This window comes from Gadus macrocephalus, chromosome 15, assembly GCF_031168955.1.
Source record: "Gadus macrocephalus chromosome 15, ASM3116895v1".
Classification (NCBI taxonomy): Eukaryota; Metazoa; Chordata; class Actinopteri; order Gadiformes; family Gadidae; genus Gadus; species Gadus macrocephalus.
Window position 1 is genome coordinate 63,136 of NC_082396.1, and position 20,986 is coordinate 84,121.

The 20,986-nt window shown below is 44.7% G+C and overlaps 2 protein-coding genes across 3 annotated transcripts in view; both read right to left on the reverse strand.

Moving 5' to 3' along the window:
• loxl4 (lysyl oxidase-like 4) overlaps window positions 1-3,522 on the reverse strand; it is a 23,559-nt gene extending 20,037 nt beyond the window's left edge. Inside the window, exons 1-4 of the mRNA XM_060073153.1 lie at window positions 3,399-3,522; window positions 2,182-2,504; window positions 911-1,215; window positions 616-830 (exon numbers count right to left, since the gene is read on the reverse strand). Of these exons, the coding sequence (XP_059929136.1) occupies window positions 616-830; window positions 911-1,215; window positions 2,182-2,485 (824 nt within the window). The 5' untranslated portion in view covers window positions 2,486-2,504; window positions 3,399-3,522. The remainder of the gene's footprint in view (window positions 1-615; window positions 831-910; window positions 1,216-2,181; window positions 2,505-3,398) is intronic.
• Window positions 3,523-8,906: 5,384 nt separating this feature from the next.
• zgc:123010 (uncharacterized protein LOC641500 homolog) lies at window positions 8,907-20,978 on the reverse strand. 2 transcript variants are annotated; one of them, XM_060072519.1, is made up of 17 exons: window positions 20,769-20,978; window positions 17,901-17,980; window positions 17,488-17,568; window positions 17,273-17,329; window positions 16,968-17,186; window positions 15,651-15,727; window positions 15,581-15,617; window positions 14,960-15,008; window positions 14,683-14,773; window positions 14,355-14,496; window positions 13,473-13,577; window positions 12,974-13,067; window positions 12,660-12,693; window positions 12,456-12,533; window positions 12,207-12,309; window positions 11,727-11,884; window positions 8,907-11,346 (listed from the first exon to the last, which is right to left on the reverse strand). In XM_060072519.1, the coding sequence occupies exons 1-17, from the start codon at window positions 20,824-20,826 to the stop codon at window positions 11,211-11,213; spliced, it is 1,599 nt and encodes a 532-aa protein (XP_059928502.1). In that variant the 5' UTR covers window positions 20,827-20,978; the 3' UTR covers window positions 8,907-11,210. The 2 variants fall into 2 exon arrangements, with proteins under 2 accessions (XP_059928502.1, XP_059928501.1); XM_060072518.1 differs by having other exon boundaries at window positions 15,581-15,727.
• Between the last annotated feature and the right edge of the window lie 8 nt (window positions 20,979-20,986).

Sequence of the window (20,986 nt, forward strand, 5' to 3'; positions counted from 1 at the left end):
CAGTTGCGTGGCCACAGGGCGGAGGGAGATACCCCCAGTATGACGTCTTGTATTGAGATAAAACGATGGTCGTCACGCGTGGAGGTCCCTTACACTGCCTGATGGCTCGCTGAATACAATACCAATAACAGGTGATACGAAACCTCCTCGCTGGCAGAGGGGAGCTGTTGGTCTGAGGGGATGGGCCGACGGTGCCATTAGAGAAGCACAGATTAAAACCCAAATGGTTCTGGAAACCTGGGTCAAATAGCGTTCCCTCTGAAGTGTGAATCAGCGAGATAAAGAGAGAGGTTCAAATTAAAGACGTGCAAGACAAAGGGCTAATTGAATGGTCGATTTTGGCCAGTTAGCTAAAGATTAACGTAAATCAGGGAGTCTTAATATTTTCTCTCTCCGTATTTTCAATGTATTGTTGTGTTCTTGCTGATAAAATATAATCTTCATGTTAAGCAACATAAAGATCTCATACACAAGTAAGAAATATTGGTTTGATGATTCTGCAGCTCTAATGGAAGTGAAGTAAGCCAAATTGCATCCGTAGTATTAAACATCAATGGCAAGTAGTATCAGTTGTGTTTAGGTTGTAGCCACAGATTGTCAGAAGGTTGGACTTACTTGTAGGTCTTTATGTTGTGCTGGGTGGCCTGGGGGAAGCCCAGCATCCCACACACCACTCTGCTGCTGTTGAGGTTCCAGCCCAGGTCACACACCTGCCTCCATCTCCCAGCATGCTTCACTTCCACCACTCCCTCCGTGACCAGCGTCTTTTTCTTTGTGGCCATGAGGATCGGCCGCAAACGGACCTCCTCGATCTGGACCCGGCTCTGGCGCTAAAAGGGGAGGAGTCGGCAAATGAGTACAAAGAACCAGAAGATACCGTGGTCACATGACCCCGCTACAGAGTCCCTACCTGGTAGTGGTGCGGGGGCCGGTGGAACCGGGGCAGCTCCTGGGGGTGCCCGTTGCCGTAGTAGCCCTGGTAGGGGTTCCGGCGGCTGGCCAGGATGCTCTGCCAGTGGGGCGAGGGGCTGACGTGGGGCCGCAGGGCCACGGAGTTGGCCCTGGCGGCCGTGGGGTCCAGCCGGCGCTCGGGGGTGCACACCACGCCCAGGTCCTCTTTGTGTTTGCAGTCGTTCACCCCCCAGCCGTTGTGATTACAGTCGCTCAGGGACGCCTCCGAGCCCTCGCAGCGCACGTTGTCCATCCATATGGGGCCTGAGAGGGACGCACAACCGCTGCTGTTCAGTACCCCGAGGGACTGGTCTCACCGGGGGGGTCGTGAACGTCAGTGAGGAGCCATGGTGATTGGCTCCCAGCTCAAGGACGCCTACAGGTAGACTGGGTTTGACTCCAACACTCGAACACCACTATAGTTTACTACACCATCCCACCTGGCCCTTCATGGATCATTTAAACTCACTGAGTCCACATTATGCAGAGGCTCCCCAGGTTGGAACTGTGCAGAACAGGGCCAGGCGTGTAGAGGAACCCATTTGCACACCTAACACTTGACTTTTACAGGCGCACTGATTATGGACTGCCTCTCAGCGTGCGTTATGTAAATAGATTTACTAAACACTCTGTTTCACCACGGGCTCCCACTGAAGGGTGCCACTGGCCCAGCCTCTCTTTAATTTGGATTGAAGGGCAGCAATAAAGAATGTCCATAAACCACAGCAAGTGTTGCACAACGCTGGCGTGCCAGTGCTGTCATCATTCTTAAAACAAATCCCTATTTTACCCCTGTGTGTTCCCCTGCAGCCAGCCCGGCCTCTGTAATGAGATGTAGAGACTGTCATCGCGTAACACATTGTAGTTTTATTGTGGTTTGGTGGTTATGAAGCCAAGCTCTTGGAGTGTTGAAGCATGTCAGTTATAATATGGGAATTGTTCATGTTTGAGAAGAGGCAGTGATAAAGATAGCACTGTGCTGGTCTGGATGTAAGCCTACCTGCATGTACTGACTGCACCTATCTATCTCGAGATGCAATTGGGTCAGAAACCAAGTTCCCTGGGATTAATACATTTAATTTGGTAAATATTCTAAATGTTAAACGCAATAATACAGAAAGCAGGCTGCTGATATGAGTTGTTTTTTCATTCGGTTGTTTTCAGCTATACGTTAGTGTATTGAAATCACCCCCGACTGAAACGTAGTGCTGATCTTCAAAGAGCTCTCACCTTCTCCTTGACCATACTTGGCGCTGTGTGCCCACGTGATTCCAGTCTGGAAGCCCAGCTCGCGGCACACCACATTGGCCAGCTTGATGTCCACCTCGTCATCGCAAACAGTTCCCCACGTGTTGTTGTGCAGCACCTCCACTCGTCCCTCGTTCACTTCTCGTGCACTATTCCCCGCCAGACGCACTTTGGGGGCAGGAGCGCGGGCTGAGCGGCGCGCTGAGGTCTGCCGCTGTGGCTCTCCCGGCTGGCAGAGTGCGAGCAGGAGGAGCGCGCTCAAGCAGAGGGTCACGATGCGTATCATCGTATCTGGAGAGTCCAATCTAAGGGCAATGAGCGTAATTAAAGGCTTTACTTATGCAACTTCATTAAGTCGGTTATGCGGCAATATGGTAAGCTTCATTCACTTTCACTGCCCCATACTAACTATTGCCAACTTAAATAACAGCCTATATGTCGTAGGCTAGTTTATTGTCATACCAATATAGCGTTAAGCATGTGGCTGGTGTTAAAGGGTGAATGTTGAGGCACTTGCCAATCAGCAAATACAAATGCGTTTAAAGAATATGGCCAACGCAACCGAACGGTCGAAAATGGGGCAAAGGCAATACCAACTTATTATTAACGTTTTTCAATTCTAGAACATCTCTAGCTGGTTTTATGGAATGTACCTTCTGGAGCTTGCGGTTTCATAATTGTCCATCAAATACCTTGGATTCCTAACATTTTCAGGAATAATTACCGGCTACCGTGTTTAAATGATTCAGTTGAAACCAAGCCTCAACGTGAGGAAAAGGCCTGTTTTATTCATGCAAACGTAGACATGTAATTGTTACATTGCCAGCTTACACGTTAGAAGTTAAACTTATCATTACGGAAATACTGTGACACCCTAAGGGCAATACTCACATAAAGACAAGCGGGTTCTTACAAAAGGTTAGCAGTAAATCATCATGGTTGAGGCGTTAAAGACATTAATGTCGACAGCCTAGAAACGTTGAGGCCTACATTTCGTCGCATCTATATAAGCATATCTCTCATAAAACATAAAATCATTATTTAAGATTAACTTCATTAAATGCTTGTGGTTTAACTAAACATTAATTAAGTAAGCTAGGCTTAAGTGACAAGACATTCAGAAACAATTGTAAAATAAATCTAAATATGAATCAAATAAACCCTAGGCATGGCATTGCAGAGGCTGGATTGGGACCTACCTGGTGACAAACAGTGTTGCAGTCCTGGACACCACTAGCTGAGAAGGAGTGAGTGAGTGAGTGAGTGAAGGAGTTTACTTACTAGACGTTCTCCTCTCAGTCCTCCCTTCCCTCCCTCTTTTCTTCCTCCCTCACACCCCTTCTTTCATCTTGTCCACCTCTATACTCCCTCTGTGTCTGTCTTTCCACTCTTTCTTCTTTTCTCAATTGAAATGCCGTTAGACCATACAAAGACCTTTTCGTCAATGGTCTATCTTATGTGGAAAGCAATTTATTAAAGAAACAGAGGGGACATAGGGTAAAATGTCATTATATAATTTCTCTATTGATATTTTGGGATATGGATAACATGTTGACACGTTGAATTTTTCAAGGGGGACATTTAAGTTCTTTGATGGCCAGGTTAAAGGTACAATATGTAACATGGAAACCTAGTGTTTAAAATGGGTACTGCAGTCAATATTGGCGAGTTTTATCGGCACACCCCCTTCTCACCATTTCTAAGACGCTCACATGTGGAAACAAAAGCGCAATATTACATTTTAAGGCGAGCGCCATTCTTCTATTTTGACAATGACAAGCGACGATGAATCGTCTGAAAGTTGACCCGCTTATTTTTTCTAATGAAGGGAGCGATTTTGCCACCACACCACGCTAAACGATTCCATTCCCCACCCACCCAGTCCGGATTCTCAAACTAAATTTTTCAATCATTCTACAAACAAACCCTTGTACAAGAGGATATTGTAAGTGAATTGACATTACAGTTGAGATTGAAAATTTCAAATGTTCTACAAACAAACCCATGTACAAGATAGAGGATATAGTAAGTGACACTTACAATATCTTACAATATACTTATTGACGTCTTCTGAAAGGTCTTCACCCAACCACTTCACAGCTAGCTGCTGCTGCTGTAGCGGCGTGTTCAACGCTTTGGACGTTGTTGTTCTGTATCCCCAACAGTAGCCGTAATAAGTGGGTGATCTTTGGCAGGGTTGCCAAATACTTACCGGCGTCTTTTAGCTTCTTTCTTTTATTTGAGCCGCTTCGGTAACTTTGACCTAACCCTTTTCCTAACCCTTAATTGTATTTGTGCATTTGAACTTGTCTTGCTTCGTCTCTGCATTAAAAATAGTCGTTTTTTTTAGGTTGGTAGGGGGGCCCCAAGCAGCTGCGGCCTCTGCCTCTATGGTAGGACCACCACCCTGCAGGGGCCTCTGCCTCTATGGTAGGACCACCACCGTGCAGGGGCCTCTGCCTCTATGGTAGGACCACCACCCTGCAGGGGCCTCTGCCTCTATGGTAGGACCACCACCCTGCAGGGGCCTCTGCCTCTATGGTAGGACCACCACCCTGCAGGGGCCTCTGCCTCTATGGTAGGACCACCACCCTGCAGGGGCCTCTGCCTCTATGGTAGGACCACCACCCTGCAGGGGCCTCTGCCTCTATGGTAGGACCACCACCGTGCAGGGGCCTCTGCCTCTATGGTAGGACCACCACCCTGCAGGGGCCTCTGCCTCTATGGTAGGACCACCACCCTGCAGGGGCCTCTGCCTCCATGGTAGGACCACCACCCTGCAGGGGCCTCTGCCTCTATGGTAGGACCACCACCCTGCAGGGGCCTCTGCCTCTATGGTAGGACCACCACCCTGCAGGGGCCTCTGCCTCTATGGTAGGACCACCACCCTGCAGGGGCCTCTGCCTCTATGGTAAGACCACGACCGTGCAGGGGCCTCTGCCTCTATGGTAGGACCACCACCGTGCAGGGGCCTCTGCCTCTATGGTAGGACCACCACCGTGCAGGGGCCTCTGCCTCTATGGTAGGACCACCACCCTGCAGGGGCCTCTGCCTCTATGGTAGGACCACCACCCTGCAGGGGCCTCTGCCTCTATGGTAAGACCACGACCGTGCAGGGGCCTCTGCCTCTATGGTAGGACCACCACCCTGCAGGGGCTTTGGGTGCAATGTGGGGCTTTGCTGACCATACGCACATGGGGTCAATCCGGCAAAAAATGTGGCGCATTAAACTGGCTCTGTCACACCAAAATTGTACCGGGGGCGAAAATTGTACCGCCTACGTAATTCGCGTTCGAAACATTACGTCATCGTTCGACGCGATTGTCCGTTGCCAGGCAGGTTTCAAAAAACATTTGCGCTCATGTTGCCAAAGACGAAATAACACAATACAGATAACACTTGTTTTTACTTTATATTTGCATTGTTTTAGCTAGTAAACTGAGGGTATTAGTCTAGCTAGCTTGTGTTAATACACTCAGTTTACTAGCTAAATGCGATTAAACCATTAAATACAATAAATAAATTGTAATGTCATTAGTAAAATAAGTGTTATCTGTTTAATGTTATTTCGTTTTCAGAGAATAAATGGTGCTGCTTTTGGAGATGTGTGACTCTGTAAAATAGGTAAACATGTAGCGGTGGCCTGAAAGTGATCAATTAATATATTTTACAGTTTCAGCCGGAATTCGATCACTGAGATTTTAGAGTCGGCTGAGAGTTCTAGGAAGGTAGAGGGGTGTTACGAAAAGGAAATACTCAATCACTCTTGTAACCGACAGGAGGCAATTCACATGTCCTGCACCACAATCAACAAATATAATGTACTTGGAAAATTATATCCACAAAAATATTTCATGATCAAGAAATGCAAAACAAAATCTCACTTTCAGGACAGAATTAGACACACAAACAAGTCAATACACATGTGTGGATACACTTATCGATGGCGTTCACCTCATTGATAACCATAATATATATATATATATATATATATATATATATATATATATCATAATAGTTATTAGGAGGGCAATAGGTTCCCATATCGTGAAATATTTGTGTAGATGTCACTTTACAGAGCACAAGTTACTGATATTTGTGGATTGTTTTACACGCAATCTGAATAGCCTTCTGTGGGTTACAACTCACTGCTTTTGATATGTATATCGCCCTCTACAGGTGTATGCTATGTATGCATCCACATCTTACACAACTTAATTTTTTTTGTTTGAGGATCGTCAATTTGCCGTGTGTATTTCATTTTACGAAGCACTAGTACCGAACATAAGTGGATTGGGGACACACATTGTGAGTCATCTTCTGTGGGTATAAAATATTGAAGACCAATAAAAACGACCATACTGTAGCATTGTTTTGAGCCTGTTTCCTTAATCTCTGAGAAATCATGTTCATTATATGGTTAAGTACAGTACATATGCTATATATAGCTCCTTTAAGGCTTTGTATCAAACGATCTATCAATACTTGGGACGGATGTGGAAGTAAAAAAAGAGTTGGTTCTTCAGTATCCAAAAGAAGCAGGGCAGAACCACAGGGACGGGGTAGATATTTCCTTGTTGAGTTGTAGGCCACAAACCACCACTTTAAAATAGGCCTGCCCCCCTTATAGCCCTGGGTGTAGGGACGTTAGCCACAGTGAGATGGGGGAGACCTGGTGAGAATATCATATCTCATCCCTTCATCCGGGTGGTTGTCATGGTACCACAACAATTGTGTTCACGATTGCCCCACCAAAACCTTTGGTCCTTGCTATGGCTTTTCATCCTCCAACCCTAGTGGGAATACAGTGCAAGACTAGATTGTTTCTGGTGTGTTCAAGATAGATGGAGATGGCGTGTTTTTTTCTTGGTCCCGTTACCTTGCATTTCCAACGTGTTTAGATTTGGGTTTTCTCCAGGGGCAGCAAGCGTCTTTCCACTTGTTTGGAAGCTGTTTGTTTATTTAACATTTTGGGAAGGTTTATGACTAATTTAGCCGCCTGGCTGGTCTTTTGGGCGCCCTTATGGTTGTGTTGTGTTGATAGTTTGTTTAGAGTGTATTTCAGATTTAAAGCAAACCTCAGCGACTCCGTTTTAGGCCAACAGGGTCTATTCCTGGACATGAAACATTAGCCCTCACTGTGAAGTCGCAACACTGTCGAGATGTCACGCAGGTGCTGCCTTCCTAGGGGGTTGGGCTACGTTATGTTTCTCTGTGAAGTGCATTTACTGTACATTTGGGCATGTAGCCGATCCGTTTATCCAAAGTGCCTTCAAGTGAGGCTGTGAACAGAGTAACTCAAAATTTAGAAAAAATGTGCTGCACAAGCAAGTTTCTAAAGAGCCACGAGACAGACAGCCGTAGGATTCAGAAAGGACAGGTTAAGGATTTTCTTTTTTTGTGGAAGTAAATTGCATCAGAGGCCAATCCTTAGAGTACATCAAAACAAAGTAAGTGAGAAGTTATGACTATATGGTTAAAATCAGAGGTCTGAATGTCAGGGACAGAAGAAAGGAACCTGAAATTACCATATTTAATGTGATTATGTCTCAGCCATTTAAAAATTGTAATGTATTTTACTGTGATACATATTGTTTTATAATCCATATAATCAACAATCTCCTTTTCTTTGTGACACTCCTTTTCAATCATGTTCATGCTTGAAAAAGGGAACCTTTAGGTGCTTGCACATAGCACAAAGGGGCGTTAGATGTAGGTGACGTTACAATGTTTACTACATGCTTTCATCCATTGAGCTTGAGTCATCAGTAGTCAAAACCCATTGCAGTCGCTATGTCCAATTGTTAGGGAGTAAGCCTAGCATAATGTTTATCTCAAACAGCTAGGTTTCAACATTGCCAACAGTTACTCAGACACCAAATTAGATAACTAAAATGACTTCACAGTAAACGGAGTTAAAGATATTCGTTATTTCTGTGGTTCAACAGTCTTTGAACGTAGGCCTTTCAAAACACCCTGCATCTTTTCATTGAATGAAAAAAATGTCATACCGAATTGGTTGCACAACTGTACATAACTGAGTGTTGATTGTCGTTGCCTGCCTTGGCGGGGAAGGAATTCAGTACTCTAGTTAAACAAGATAAATTTAGATTTTGAATTTGTTGTCGAATTCCAGTGAATTAACGGGAGCTATAAGGGCATCACAAGATGGATATTCAAGCTTCATTATTAGTTCCCTCTTTGCACACTCCCTGCACTTTATTTAAATAGACGTGGAGTTGGCCTGTACTCGCACCCTGGCCTGGGTTCAGCCTGGTGGATACCGAGCCAACGCTTTCCCATACATTCCTAGAGTCTACCTCTCCCTTTGGTTTGAGTGGTTAGTTTCCCCACTCCCATCCTTAGGTCTGGCCCCACCACTGTCTCCCAGCAGTGATGACAGGCCTGGCTTATACCCCACATGAGCCCTGCATGCTTTGATTAACCTCTTCAATGGGGGGAAAGAGTTAGGGCATCAGGAATGATTTGAAGCTCATTTTCAGCACTAGCGATGGCGAGAGAAGGATGTCTATGGGTCTACTGTGACTGTCACCAGTTCAGACAAAAATATAAAGGAGGTACACCACTGCCACCTAGTGATGGTGAGCATGAATAACGTTAATAGCCACAGTGGAGTGAATGAACTAATCCGATTAAAATCTTGCCACAAACACATTTGTTGATTGTAATTAGAGACACAAATAATAAATAATTCAAATAAATTTATTAAATACAAAAAAAGGCTCTTGCAGTTCAGTACATAACTGAGCACAAAATATTTGGTAACTAAAAAGAGTGAGGGGAGTGCAATGCTGAAGTTAAATCAATTAAAAGCTTTCTTTTTTTTATATTCGAGTTTGCCTAGATGGAATAAACATAAAATTCTGTGCCAAATATATAACATCAAACCCATCGAAATGGCCACTTTTTGAAAACAGGCATCAGATTAGAAGAATAAAATAAAATACCACATAACGCACAACAACTTGAGTCTTGTGTGTGCTGTGCATAAATTGTAAAGCACAGTGATACAAAAGGCATTAGTATCCGTCTTGTATAACCATTAGGAGTACGAGTTATATCCGTCGGCTATCCCCACGGCTTGGCCTTGAAACTCTTGCCCATACTACAAGAAAAATAAAAAAGGGGCAACTTAAGAACCACAGGGAAGCAGAACTAAACATTGTGACAGATTGTTTTACCCAACTCTTAAGACAGTCAGCAATAGGAGCCTTTTCCCTAAAACTGTTCACAGAGGTACTTGTACAGGAAAAATTAAATCGTGTCTAGTTGGGAAATGTTGTGAAAGCCCCTCTTATTTCGACCACTACACAAGAAAGGATATTTCAAAGCTAAATATATGAAGTTTGGTTACGCTTAGGTATAAATATAAAAATAAATATGTACGCTATATTGTGCATAGTTTGAGATACAACGTAGTGTGGCAAGTTTGAATTCTAGCCAAAGTTACAGTAAAGCCAATAGGCTAGTGCTCCCTTAATCTAGTGTTTTTATGTTCGTCAGAGACAAGAAGAAGCATTTTGCTATTGTTTAGTGAAATACTGAATTGCAGGCCTCTCAATATAATGAAAAATAAAAAAATCGAAGCAAACAAAAACAAAACACTGACTTTAAGTACATGCATGTTACGGCATCGTCCTGAATATGGTATACCTTTTAATCAAGGTCTATTTTGCCAGATTGACCAGCCATCACACGGCTATGGTGTGATGTGGTAGCATTTACATTGGGTGGAAGGTCCTCAAACCATACGGAGACCGAGAGAGAAACAAAACTGAGAAAGGGTAAAAAAAGAAGCGGATATGGATAGTTTGTCATGCGCTGCGCAAAATGATCCAACTGTCACTTCCTCTAAGCCACAGGATACAGAAGAGCACACCACACTTAATTGCATCATGAAGTAGCTAGAGCCAGAAAATACCTCAACTCTAACCCCAGTTTTAATTAGATATTTGACAGCATTTGTAGAACTGCATAAGGGGATCAAATGTAGATATTCATTCATTGATAATCAATGGTTGTATAACTGCTTAACACACTAGTGTTTTGGCCTCCAATTATATAATTATTAGTATTTTAGAAAGGCCTGCCAAAGGGGTCATAAAACCTACGACCGAATCGACACATTACTTCATAAATGTACGGTTCTACGTCATGTGATTCAGCTCTCGAATTACTGATGACTCTCTGCGAGTTTGGACTAAACATTTTTTGCAGCAAAGAAAGTTATAGGCGCCTTCTAAGTTACCAGTGTGGGCAGCGTTGGGGGAAACTTAAAATACCAAACGAGTGTTGGTCTTTGGTCTGCCGCTACTGGCACAGGAAGAGAGAGGCGCTACATAGGCTGAGATGAGAGGGCGGGTGTCTGCCACAAATCAGAGCCCGCCACCAGCCAGCCGCTGTCTGGCCGGACAGAGAGCTTTGCATGTCTCACCCGGTCGACCCAGCGGGGAAATGACCCCAGCTCTGCAGTGTTAACGCGAGAAAGTAAAAGATAATGCCTCCACAGCAAACTCTAAATATGCAATGGTAAACCGGAGAAACTTAGTCAAAGTTCTTATCTGACAATTAAACACAGAATTACTATTAGAACAATGCATAAAAACTAAAGTATTAGAGTTAACTGAAACCACGTCGTGCTTACCTGAAATTAAAAAGTTTGATAAAACGACACTAAAAGTATTAAAATAAACTAAATAGAAGTGTCCATTAAATTGAGTCATAGTTAGCACGGTAACTCTGGATATGAGATAATAACTTGACTACATGGACAGGGGCTGGAATAGTGAGGTGTCACGGCTCGAAGGCCTCGTTCGTGAGCTTCCATCCGTTTACGTACTGTCTGTGGTCCTCATTTTCAAAGTCCAGGTCTGGTCGTCTAACAAATGGCGAGCAGAACGTTGTTTTGGATACCACCTTCGGAAAGTTCTCCCTTGAATCAGGCTTGGGAATCCCGGCTCCGGCTCCCTTATCAAAAAAGGAAAGCGTGCTCAAGGCTGCCAGGGCTTCCTGTCCTGGCCCTTCTGATCAGGAAAGTGCTTGTAGCGACACTTGTCTCCAAAATGGCAGCCGGTCGTCCTCCAGAAGTAACACTCCTCTTCGTTGACCGGGCCGCGTCGCCTCGGCCTGGAGGAGGAGAAGCTGATCAGTGAACTGAAGGACTCAACGCAGCAGGTCATGTGTTGGACGACGGTAGACGAGCATTCTGGGAGGTTCCTCCAGACATTTTACAATCGTGTTGTCGAATATGATTAGCACTTTGGATTTGGATATCTAGCTGTATATACTGTTTTATAAATAAAACATTTGTATAATATCCCAAACCCGTTTTCTTATTTATTTAACCATTAATATGGTTAATCTGCTAACATGTATCAAGTTATTCAAAACTCCTTAAAACCTTAATTGCAGCTATTCAAGAACTTTGCTTCTTTCCATAACGTACGCCAAGGGCCTACATGCGAGTGTACAACGTCCCCCAGCTCGGCTGCTGTAGAGCCACTCACCCGGCTGCCTGCTGCATGGCTGCCTGCTGCACGGCCGCCTGCTGCACGGCTGCCTGCTGCACGGCCGGCAGGCTGGCTCTCAGGGGGATGGAGAGGGCCTTCTGGGTGCGGCGGTCGGGGTACCGTACCACCAGGCGCGTGTTCTCGATGCTACAACCCTGTGAACCGACAGCGAGTCGACGTGAACATCTGGAACACCTGGATTCCACTGTGGAGGCAGTATCCTCCGGCATCCATCACTGCCTGTTTTAAGTCACGTCATGCTCATTAACCATGCACATATCTGCATGTTTTTGTATTGCGAGTTATATTTTGTCTGTGTGTTCTGTGCGCCCTAGGAAGACTAGCTGACTGTGTTCTCGGCTAATGGGGTAACTGTACTCAACATTTCTCAGACTACAACGTTGCTCAATGTGAACTAAAGAGGTCAGAGTGTGGGCTGTGGGTTGTGTGTTCTAGTGGTGGCGGGCAGGCTCATACGTTCAGCTTCTCCAGAGCGCGTGCCGCCATGGTGGCGTTCTTGAAGTTGACAAAGGCACAAAACTTCTCATGCAGCACACGGATACTGTCTATTTCACCATACCTTCGGAAAAAAAAGTGACACTCAAAATCATCCCTTCGACCATATAATATTGTGGTTAAATATTTGGAATTCAAAAGACAAAGAATGTCTTCCTTATTTCAGTAAGGGTGGTAAATGCACAGCAAGCCAGTGGAAGTAGGTCATACGTTTTAAAAAGGTCCCGTAAGTGTTTCTCTGTCAACTCGGTCGTCACGTTGCCCACCCACAGCGACAGACACGGGCTTCTGATCATCAGAAAAACACATTTCAGCAAACAACAACTCTCCAATTGAGATATTCAATTTAAATCCAAGTGGTTTCACACTCAATAGGAAAAATTTAATATTATTTCCCCAAGAGCAAATAGTTACTCTGGCTGCATCAAGGATGAATCCTGGCTCCCAACTGCAACGAGAAGAGGAAAATGTAACATTATCCCAAAGATTTGTTAATAAAACGACAACAAAAAAGGTTGACGTATCGGTAAGCTAGCTTCTGAGTGAGAGAGAGAACCCACTGAGCCAACAGCAGGTTGGTCTCTGGGATGAGCCTGGGTGGGGGGTCACATCATGGATGAACATGTTGTTATGTGCTTGGGGATCAAAGTGTGGGAAAAAGGGAATTATCTGACTGAAGAAGTGTGTGTGTATCGGTGTGTGTGACGGAGCTAACCCAGAGCACCTACCTCTGTTAGCGTCCGGGAACGAGGACAGAACGGCCTGCACCGTGGACAGCTGCTCCAGCAGCAGCACGCTTTGAGTCTCTCCAACACCGTACGCCTGGAGAGCGAGACAGGGGGTCCAGGAGGGTGAGGAAGGTACAGTGATCATTAACCGACACGTTAAACCCAAGAGAACCAGAGTGAATACAGATACGTCTTTAAAGTGCAGGCAACTCCTTCAACAAGGATGCCTAGTAGGTAGAGGTAAGACCCCGGGATCCAACCAAAAGCCTTTGGCCTCAGAAGCAGATACCAATGGCTGAACACTGTATTAAATGAGGGAGAGGTTCTAAAATGCTTGAATAAATAAATCCTTAATGATTTATTTTTGCACAAATGAGGTAAACCATGGATACTACCAATGTGCAAAAGCACAGAACAATTTTAGCTGTAAGGTACATTTTAGAACCTCCCTTAAAAAGTGATGCAATGACTTAATTACATTACAGTTGACAGTATTTACCATCAACTGCAGCACTTTGCAGTGAAAGAGGTCGTTGACTGCCTCTTCGCAGTCCTTGTCTAGATTTAAAACCTGCGCCATCGCTTTCTCTGCTTCGCTGTACCTCTGCAAATAAACACAGAAAAACAAGACGTAAAGGAATAACCACGACCATAACTTTGACCGAACATGTTAACCATTGGCTCCAGCAGTAGTGGATACATCAGTCTGTTACAGTATTACATTGAAGTCTTCAAGGGTTAACACGTTAACCATTGGCTCCAGCAGAGTGGATACATCAGTCTGTTACAGTATTACATTGAAGTCTTCAATGATTAACACGTTAACCATTGGCTCCAGCAGAGTGGATACATCAGTCTATTACAGTATTACATTGAAGTCTTCAAGGGTTAACACGTTAACCATTGGCTCCAGCAGAGTGGATACATCAGTCTGTTACAGTATTACATTGAAGTCTTCAAGGGTTAACACGTTAACCATTGGCTCCAGCAGAGTGGATACATCAGTCTGTTACAGTATTACATTGAAGTCTTCAAGGGTTAACACGTTAACCATTGGCTCTAGCAGTAGTGGTACAACAGTCTATTACAGTATTACATTGAAGTCTTCAAGGGTTAACACGTTAACCATTGGCTCTAGCAGTAGTGGTACATCAGTCTGTTACAGTATTACATTGAAGTCTTCAAGGGTTAACACGTTAACCATTGGCTCCAGCAGAGTGGATACATCAGTCTATTACAGTATTACATTGAAGTCTTCAAGGGTTAACACGTTAACCATTGGCTCCAGCAGTACAACAGTCTATTACAGTATTACATTGAAGTCTTCAAGGGTTAACACGTTAACCATTAGCTCCAGCAGTACTGGTCACACCGGGCCCACCTTCATGCCGATGAGAGCAGTGCCTTTGCGGAAGTATCCTTTGGGCCAGTCGGGGGCCAGGCAGATAGAGCGCTCTGCGTCGGCCAGGGCCAGGGGGTACTGGTCCAGACAGCTGTAGCAGTACGAGCGATTCCCAAAGAACCTGGACGTGGAAGCAAACCCCAGAACAGCAGAAACCTACGTCAACCTAACCTTTCAGCTTTTCTTTATTTGTATATCTCTTCATGAACGAATGCCCTGCTAGAAGATGAAATCGTGCTAAATGGAATGCGTTTGTGATTCTTCTGATGACCTTGTAGCATGTTCCAACAACACACGCGTGGCGTACCTGTAGTCGTCGGGGTCACAGCGGATAGCTTCTGTAAACATGCTGACTGCCTGAGAGTACTGGCCCTCCTGCACCAGCTTGATCCCCTTCTCTGCACAACAGAAACCGTTCACAGCGACACCCGAGAGCCATGTGGCAGATCAGTGCAACAAGAGCACACACACACACACACACACACACACACACACACACACACACACACACACACACACACACACACACACACACACACACACACACACACACACACACACACACACACACACACACACTTTACCTGTCAACGAAGCACTTCTCTTAGTTGAATTATCTGGACCACCATTTATCTGAAAGGAAGGCAAGTTATTGTTCAATTGTTTTGATTCTGCTTCATTTATTTTCAAGTCTTTTCTTAAAATTCTTTGATTCCTTTAAACTTTGCTTGAAACAATTTATTAATGAACCATCCTGTCAATGAGTGAAATCCTGTAGCGGGGCTATGGCGGTAGCCTATATCGTTTTGTTTACATTCTTGGTTCAATGTTCACATTTTCCTTTATCAGACTGAAGCTGAAGCCGTTAAGCGGGTAGTGATGGCAGCAGTATACTGCCACTCTGCCGCTGAATGGAAGCATCATGCTGGCATCAATAGTTCAGTTCCTAGTGAGTCTAACCAGGAGCTTCTGCTCACCTCTCTCCTGGTCTCGTATGCATGCTGGCATCAATAGTTCAGTTCCTAGTGAGTCTAACCAGGAGCTTCTGCTCACCTCTCTCCTGGTCTCGTATGCATGCTGGTATCAGTAGTTCAGTTCCTAGTGAGTCTAACCAGGAGCTTCTGCTCACCTCTCTCCTGGTCTCGTATGCATGCTGGTATCAGTAGTTCAATTCCTAGTGAATCTAACCAGGAGCTCCTCCTCACCTCTCTCCTGGTCTCGTTCTCCTGGTTCTCCTTAGACCTCCTGGTCTCGTTCTCCTGGTTCTCCTTGGACCTGCGAGCCGAGCCCTTGGGTCTGATGTGGCTCGCAGCGTTGGCGAAGAAAGCGCTGCTGACATCCCACTCAGGCTCCTGGGGTGGGGAGCAGATAACCCCGGGCTGATGTTACGTTCAGAGCAGATAACCCCGGGCTGACGTTAGAGCAGATAACCCCGGGCTGACGTTAGAGCAGATAACCCCGGGCTGACGTTACGTCAGAGCAGATAACCCCGGGCTGACGTTAGAGCAGATAACCCCGGGCTGACGTTACGTTCAGAGCAGATAACCCCGGGCTGACGTTAGAGCAGATAACCCCGGGCTGACGTTAGAGCAGATAACCCCGGGCTGATGTTACGTTCAGAGCAGATAACCCCGGGCTGATGTTACGTTCAGAGCAGATAACCCCGGGCTGATGTTAGAGCAGATAACCCCGGGCTGACGTTAGAGCAGATAACCCCGGGCTGACGTTAGAGCAGATAACCCCGGGCTGACGTTACGTTCAGAGCAGATAACCCCGGGCTGACGTTACGTTCAGAGCAGATAACCCCGGGCTGACGTTACGTTCAGAGCAGATAACCCCGGGCTGACGTTACGTCAGCAGACATTCAAAAAGCTAAATGATTCGTTATTTTGGACTTACTTTGGACTTATTTTGGACTTATACTTAATACGACATTTCTATGTTGCATTTCAGAGATGGAAATACTAAGGTGCTTTTCTATTACAAATCTTGAAATGAACACTTATTTCTTGCCAGCAATTGCCAGACATCACTTTGGGTGTTTGTAACCTGTGATGTACATTAGCCATCTTTAAGAGTAAATAATTACGTCTAAAAGGTAATCAAAAGTTACACTTATTGTAAGCTGCAGCCAAACAATGACTCAAAGGACAGTGAATCCATTTTCTTCCATTTTAGACGTGATTCGGTTAATGATAGTGACACGGAAACAGGTTAATTCCTGTATTTGCATGTCTCCGCTGACCAGTTTTGGAACTTTCCTTTTTCACTGAATTGCAGACGCGTTGTTTTTGTGAAGTGAAAGTGCCTATTCAGAGGCACATCCGTTTCATGATGAAGGGACGCCTTCGTCGTGAGCGATGCGTGTCGGTGTGAAGCTTCGTCTGTGCAGCAGTAGATGTTCATGGCCACGTCTGAGAGTGTTAAGCTTTTCAGGACCTTAATAGTATAACGCTGTGATTCGTATTGGATTTCATACGTAACATCATATCCCACCTTCATAGAACTGTCATCCCAATCCGAGCTGAAACAGGGCATTCCCGTACACGTCAACCACTACTGCGCCCCTGAGCCCCCACTGCCCCCTCCTACCTCCTCACTGGGCCGGGCGTGGCTCTTCTGATGACCCTTCGTCCCTAAGGGAGCCACGCCCGGGGACATTTCCTCACTTTGAGGAACCGACGCGTGTTCTGCCCATTCCTCCTCTTCAACTTCGAAAACCTCCTCCTCATCGTCGTCCACGGCAACCACCTCTGCGTCTGACTCACTCTCGTCGCATTCAGAGTCTGCGCTGCCATCCTCGTCTTCGTCCTAAAGTACAGAAACGTAGACGTTATTGCACATTTTGGAAGTCACTGGAAAAGAGCACAACACACGCAGTTTAAAATGACCCATACCTGCTCAGCGTTCTCACTCTGTTTAACCAGTTCCTGCTTCTTACGTTCCCTCTGACGCTGGAAATAAAGAGGGGGATGCATTTAAATATAAATAATAATATGATGAAGCAAACATCAGTACAGCGCCCAGAGCAGCACTGGTCATTGCACTAACGCCTGCTCAGTGAACCACCTGACTGGAGGACACTCACACAGGAGTGAGCGAGCAGCCATACCTTCCTCTTAGCTCTGCGTCGCTCCGCTCGCTTCTTCGCCTTCTCCTCCTCGCTCAGACCGTCCTCTCCATTGAGAATGTCCTACACACACACACACACACACACACACACACACACACACACACACACACACACACACACACACACACACACACACACACACACACACACACACACACACACACACACACACACACACACACACACTTAAGGATATGTTACAATACGACTTCATAATCACCAACAATTGCTCAGAAGAGCGATCTCTTATAGACAATGAATGAGGGACGTAGCCTTGAAGTGGTTCACAGAATGAGTCGGCAGCATAAGCTCCCACGCGATCTAGTGGGAAACAGTATGAGGAGAGATTCACAGAGGAACATTCCTAAGATAAGAAAGAAAAGCTTGTTCACCTGTGACAGGGAGCCCACATGAGGATCAGAGGGGGCATGACCACAGTCCAGCAGCTCCTCCACGGGCTGGACATTAGGACCTGGGAGAGGACACTCTGTCAGGGCATTCCACCCAAACACATTGTTCTAGAGTCAACACGAGCAGCAGGGTGGGGGGCATTATGGGCAGAAGAATAAATAACAGGAGACAGTAGAGGATGGCATCGTGCCCACAGGTAGGTTGGGGATATTGGGGATCGAACCAAGGACCTTTTGACAAGGAGTTCATCCCCCACACTATCCTGCCCCCACAGTTATAGGGGTTAGCATCTGTAACTCTCAGAGAAACGATAATAGATGTGCTTAAAAGATATCTAGGAACATTCCAGTTTGTTTTCCCAAGTATAAACCAGTACCCAGTCCTCGGGTTTGTGTTACACTACTGTAGCCTTCTGCTTAATAGTATTGTGTGTCCTGTGTGTTTCTCTGTGTGTGCGCACAAATCAGCAACACATTTCTTTCAACGTGTCACGTTAAGCTGTGTGGTACAAAAGAGCTTTAAAAAGATCAGAAACCAATATTGCATTTAGGAGTATTGTTAGGAACCGAAGCGAGAACCATACTGTGTCTTGGCCCCTTGAGAGGAACACAACTCTATCAGGTTTTCCGTCGTTTTATTGTCAGTATGGAACTTGCAAGGAGTTCAAACATTGCAGAATTTCTATTCAGTTACTTGCGAGCATAATGAATAGTTGATGGCAAACAATGAATAGTATAGACCATAGTAGGAAGCTGGCACTTGTGGTTACCAAAACGAATAAATGCAGTTTAGCACAAGATCATTTCCGTGCCCTTTTCTTGCAGTGAGACAGAAAAGCACTCAAATCCCTGCAGTCTCCCAGAGCATATAGCTGATGTAACTAGGGCTGCAACGATAAACGCTGTGCAGAACCTGTGCTCCCCTGGGAGTGCATGAGGTGTCATAACCCCAACATAAAGACCGCTCAGTATGCAGAGCACTTCTGGTACCTTGAACAGCTCTATAGCAAAAGATAATGATCGATAATAAATTAGTTGTCAAGTAATTTAGCAAGTATGAATAAACATCTGATGCTTATTGTTGTAATTTAATTCATATATTTGGTTCATGGATCATTCTAATCTTTTTTCTCTGCTGCTCATCAGATAAAACAAAGCCCACTAACGACATCCCCTTAGACTCTACTCTGGGAACTTGGGATGGCATTTGCCATCGTTTATAACATTTAACAGACTTAATTGTTAATCTTAATTTTTACATCCAACTCCCACTCCAGTTTCATGTCTTATTCTCACGCTTCTTCCCTCATCCTCTATGGAAATAATCGTTAGTTGCAGTTCTAAAAGTAACACAATTAGACTATTATGCGACTGTTTTGCTCTTAAACATGTTGGAAGTTTTGTTTGCACGAAAAACACCAGCTGATACGAGAGAAAAGGTGCAGATAAATTAATCGTATGAACTATTCCTATAATGGTATAGGAAATTTAGAAATTCTGGGTCTTAGTCAAATTCCCTGACACACACACACACACACACACACACACACACACACACACACACACACACACACACACACACACACACACACACACACACACACACACACACACACTTATTTGGCTGTAGACATGAAGTGATTACCTATTTTCTTTCCTCTGTGGAATAACCAACAATTAATATTTAATAAACAAAGAGTCTCGTACACTGCCCCACATCTTTGGTCTGCAAATTGTGTCAAGCATCACTTTAGTGTTTTGCAATGCCATAACAGTTCTGCAGCACCACGACTCGTGAGAGCTTCAGATTGACTATTGTTGGCATCTCATCCGAAAACCTATAGCCTGCAGTCATCAGCGAATATGTTATCGTTATATAGGCGGGTTTGAGAGGTTTCTATTTTTGCAAAAGCTGTCCGGTTGACGGTTCCACCTGCATAGAAACAGGAGGCCCCGTGCATCGACAACCAACCAAAATCTCCCTTTACAACAATACAGTCAGAGGAATGTTTCAGTAGACCTACCCAGAAGGTCTCTTCAGTCAAATGCGTATATCTACTCCTGTTTTAGCAAAAGATCTAAGGGAATTATCTTTGCAGTCTCAAGTTATTCTTCCCAAAACAGTTAGTAGGCTACTTATACCGCTGCCTAACGTGTAAAGTGAATTATCCACATGGGAATATAATTTAAATTTCCATTTCTTTCTGAGTAGGCTACTTAAAATATGAGCGGTTTACCTTAGATGGCATTCCAGATGCCCATAATAGACACGAATGTTAATGTAGCCTTCAAACTGCTTACGGAACGAGACGGTAAGCCTTTAGTTCCCAAAAATATAGTCATCACTACTCACTAGTCATATTGATCACCATACTAAATGAAACTGGAATGGAAGTAAGGAAAAAAAAAAAACATCACTTTAGTTTGTCTTTATCATGGCAAAACGAATTTCGGTTGTCTACAGCTATGTTGTATTGGTTTAGGCAACGAGCAGCCACATAAACAAAAACCCTGATTCCCATACAAGATGATAAACGCTTAATTTATCACGATGGAATGTGATAAACAGGACAAATATAGCCTTTAAGTGTTTACCAAACAATGTTTAACTTGATCAGTTCTCTCGACGAACATCGAGGCACAGCAAGCAGGGTGTAGCTGGCAACATTTGGGCACTTTCCCAGTTTCACTAGCAGTATACTGTTTACTTATCCGACGAGACCCTGTAGATTGAACACTTATCGTAAAAATCAAAAAATTTAGCGAAACATTTTCGGTCAGACCATTATGTCGCTCATTTTCTACCAGGATAAAAGTTTTTGAAAGTTTGGAGAAGTAGGGGGTTCTCACCGCTCCCGAGTCCCAAGAGCCTGCATAAATCCCTTGTGAACTTCATGAGCACAACCATCCAGCATTATTAATTCAAATATATTTCATTACAATGTGCACGACTGCAGTTAACATTGTTTGGCTACATTTGGTCAACGGGTATCGAATTTTGCCGTAATCGCGTCGGTTCAGTCCGCTTCCTGACCCAGTAACGTAGTTGGAACCACCCTAATATGCGC

Coding starts and splice junctions, on each gene's coding strand:
- zgc:123010 (XM_060072518.1), bottom strand. CDS start 20,826: ATGGTTGTGCTCATGAAGTTCACAAGGGATTTATGCAGGCTCTTGGGA. Junction 17,569..17,900: donor ATGTGGGCTCCCTGTCACAG/GTGAACAAGCTT, acceptor GTGTGTGTGTAG/GACATTCTCAATGGAGAGGA. Junction 11,885..12,206: donor GCGCTCTGGAGAAGCTGAAC/GTATGAGCCTGC, acceptor GTCGGTTCACAG/GGTTGTAGCATCGAGAACAC.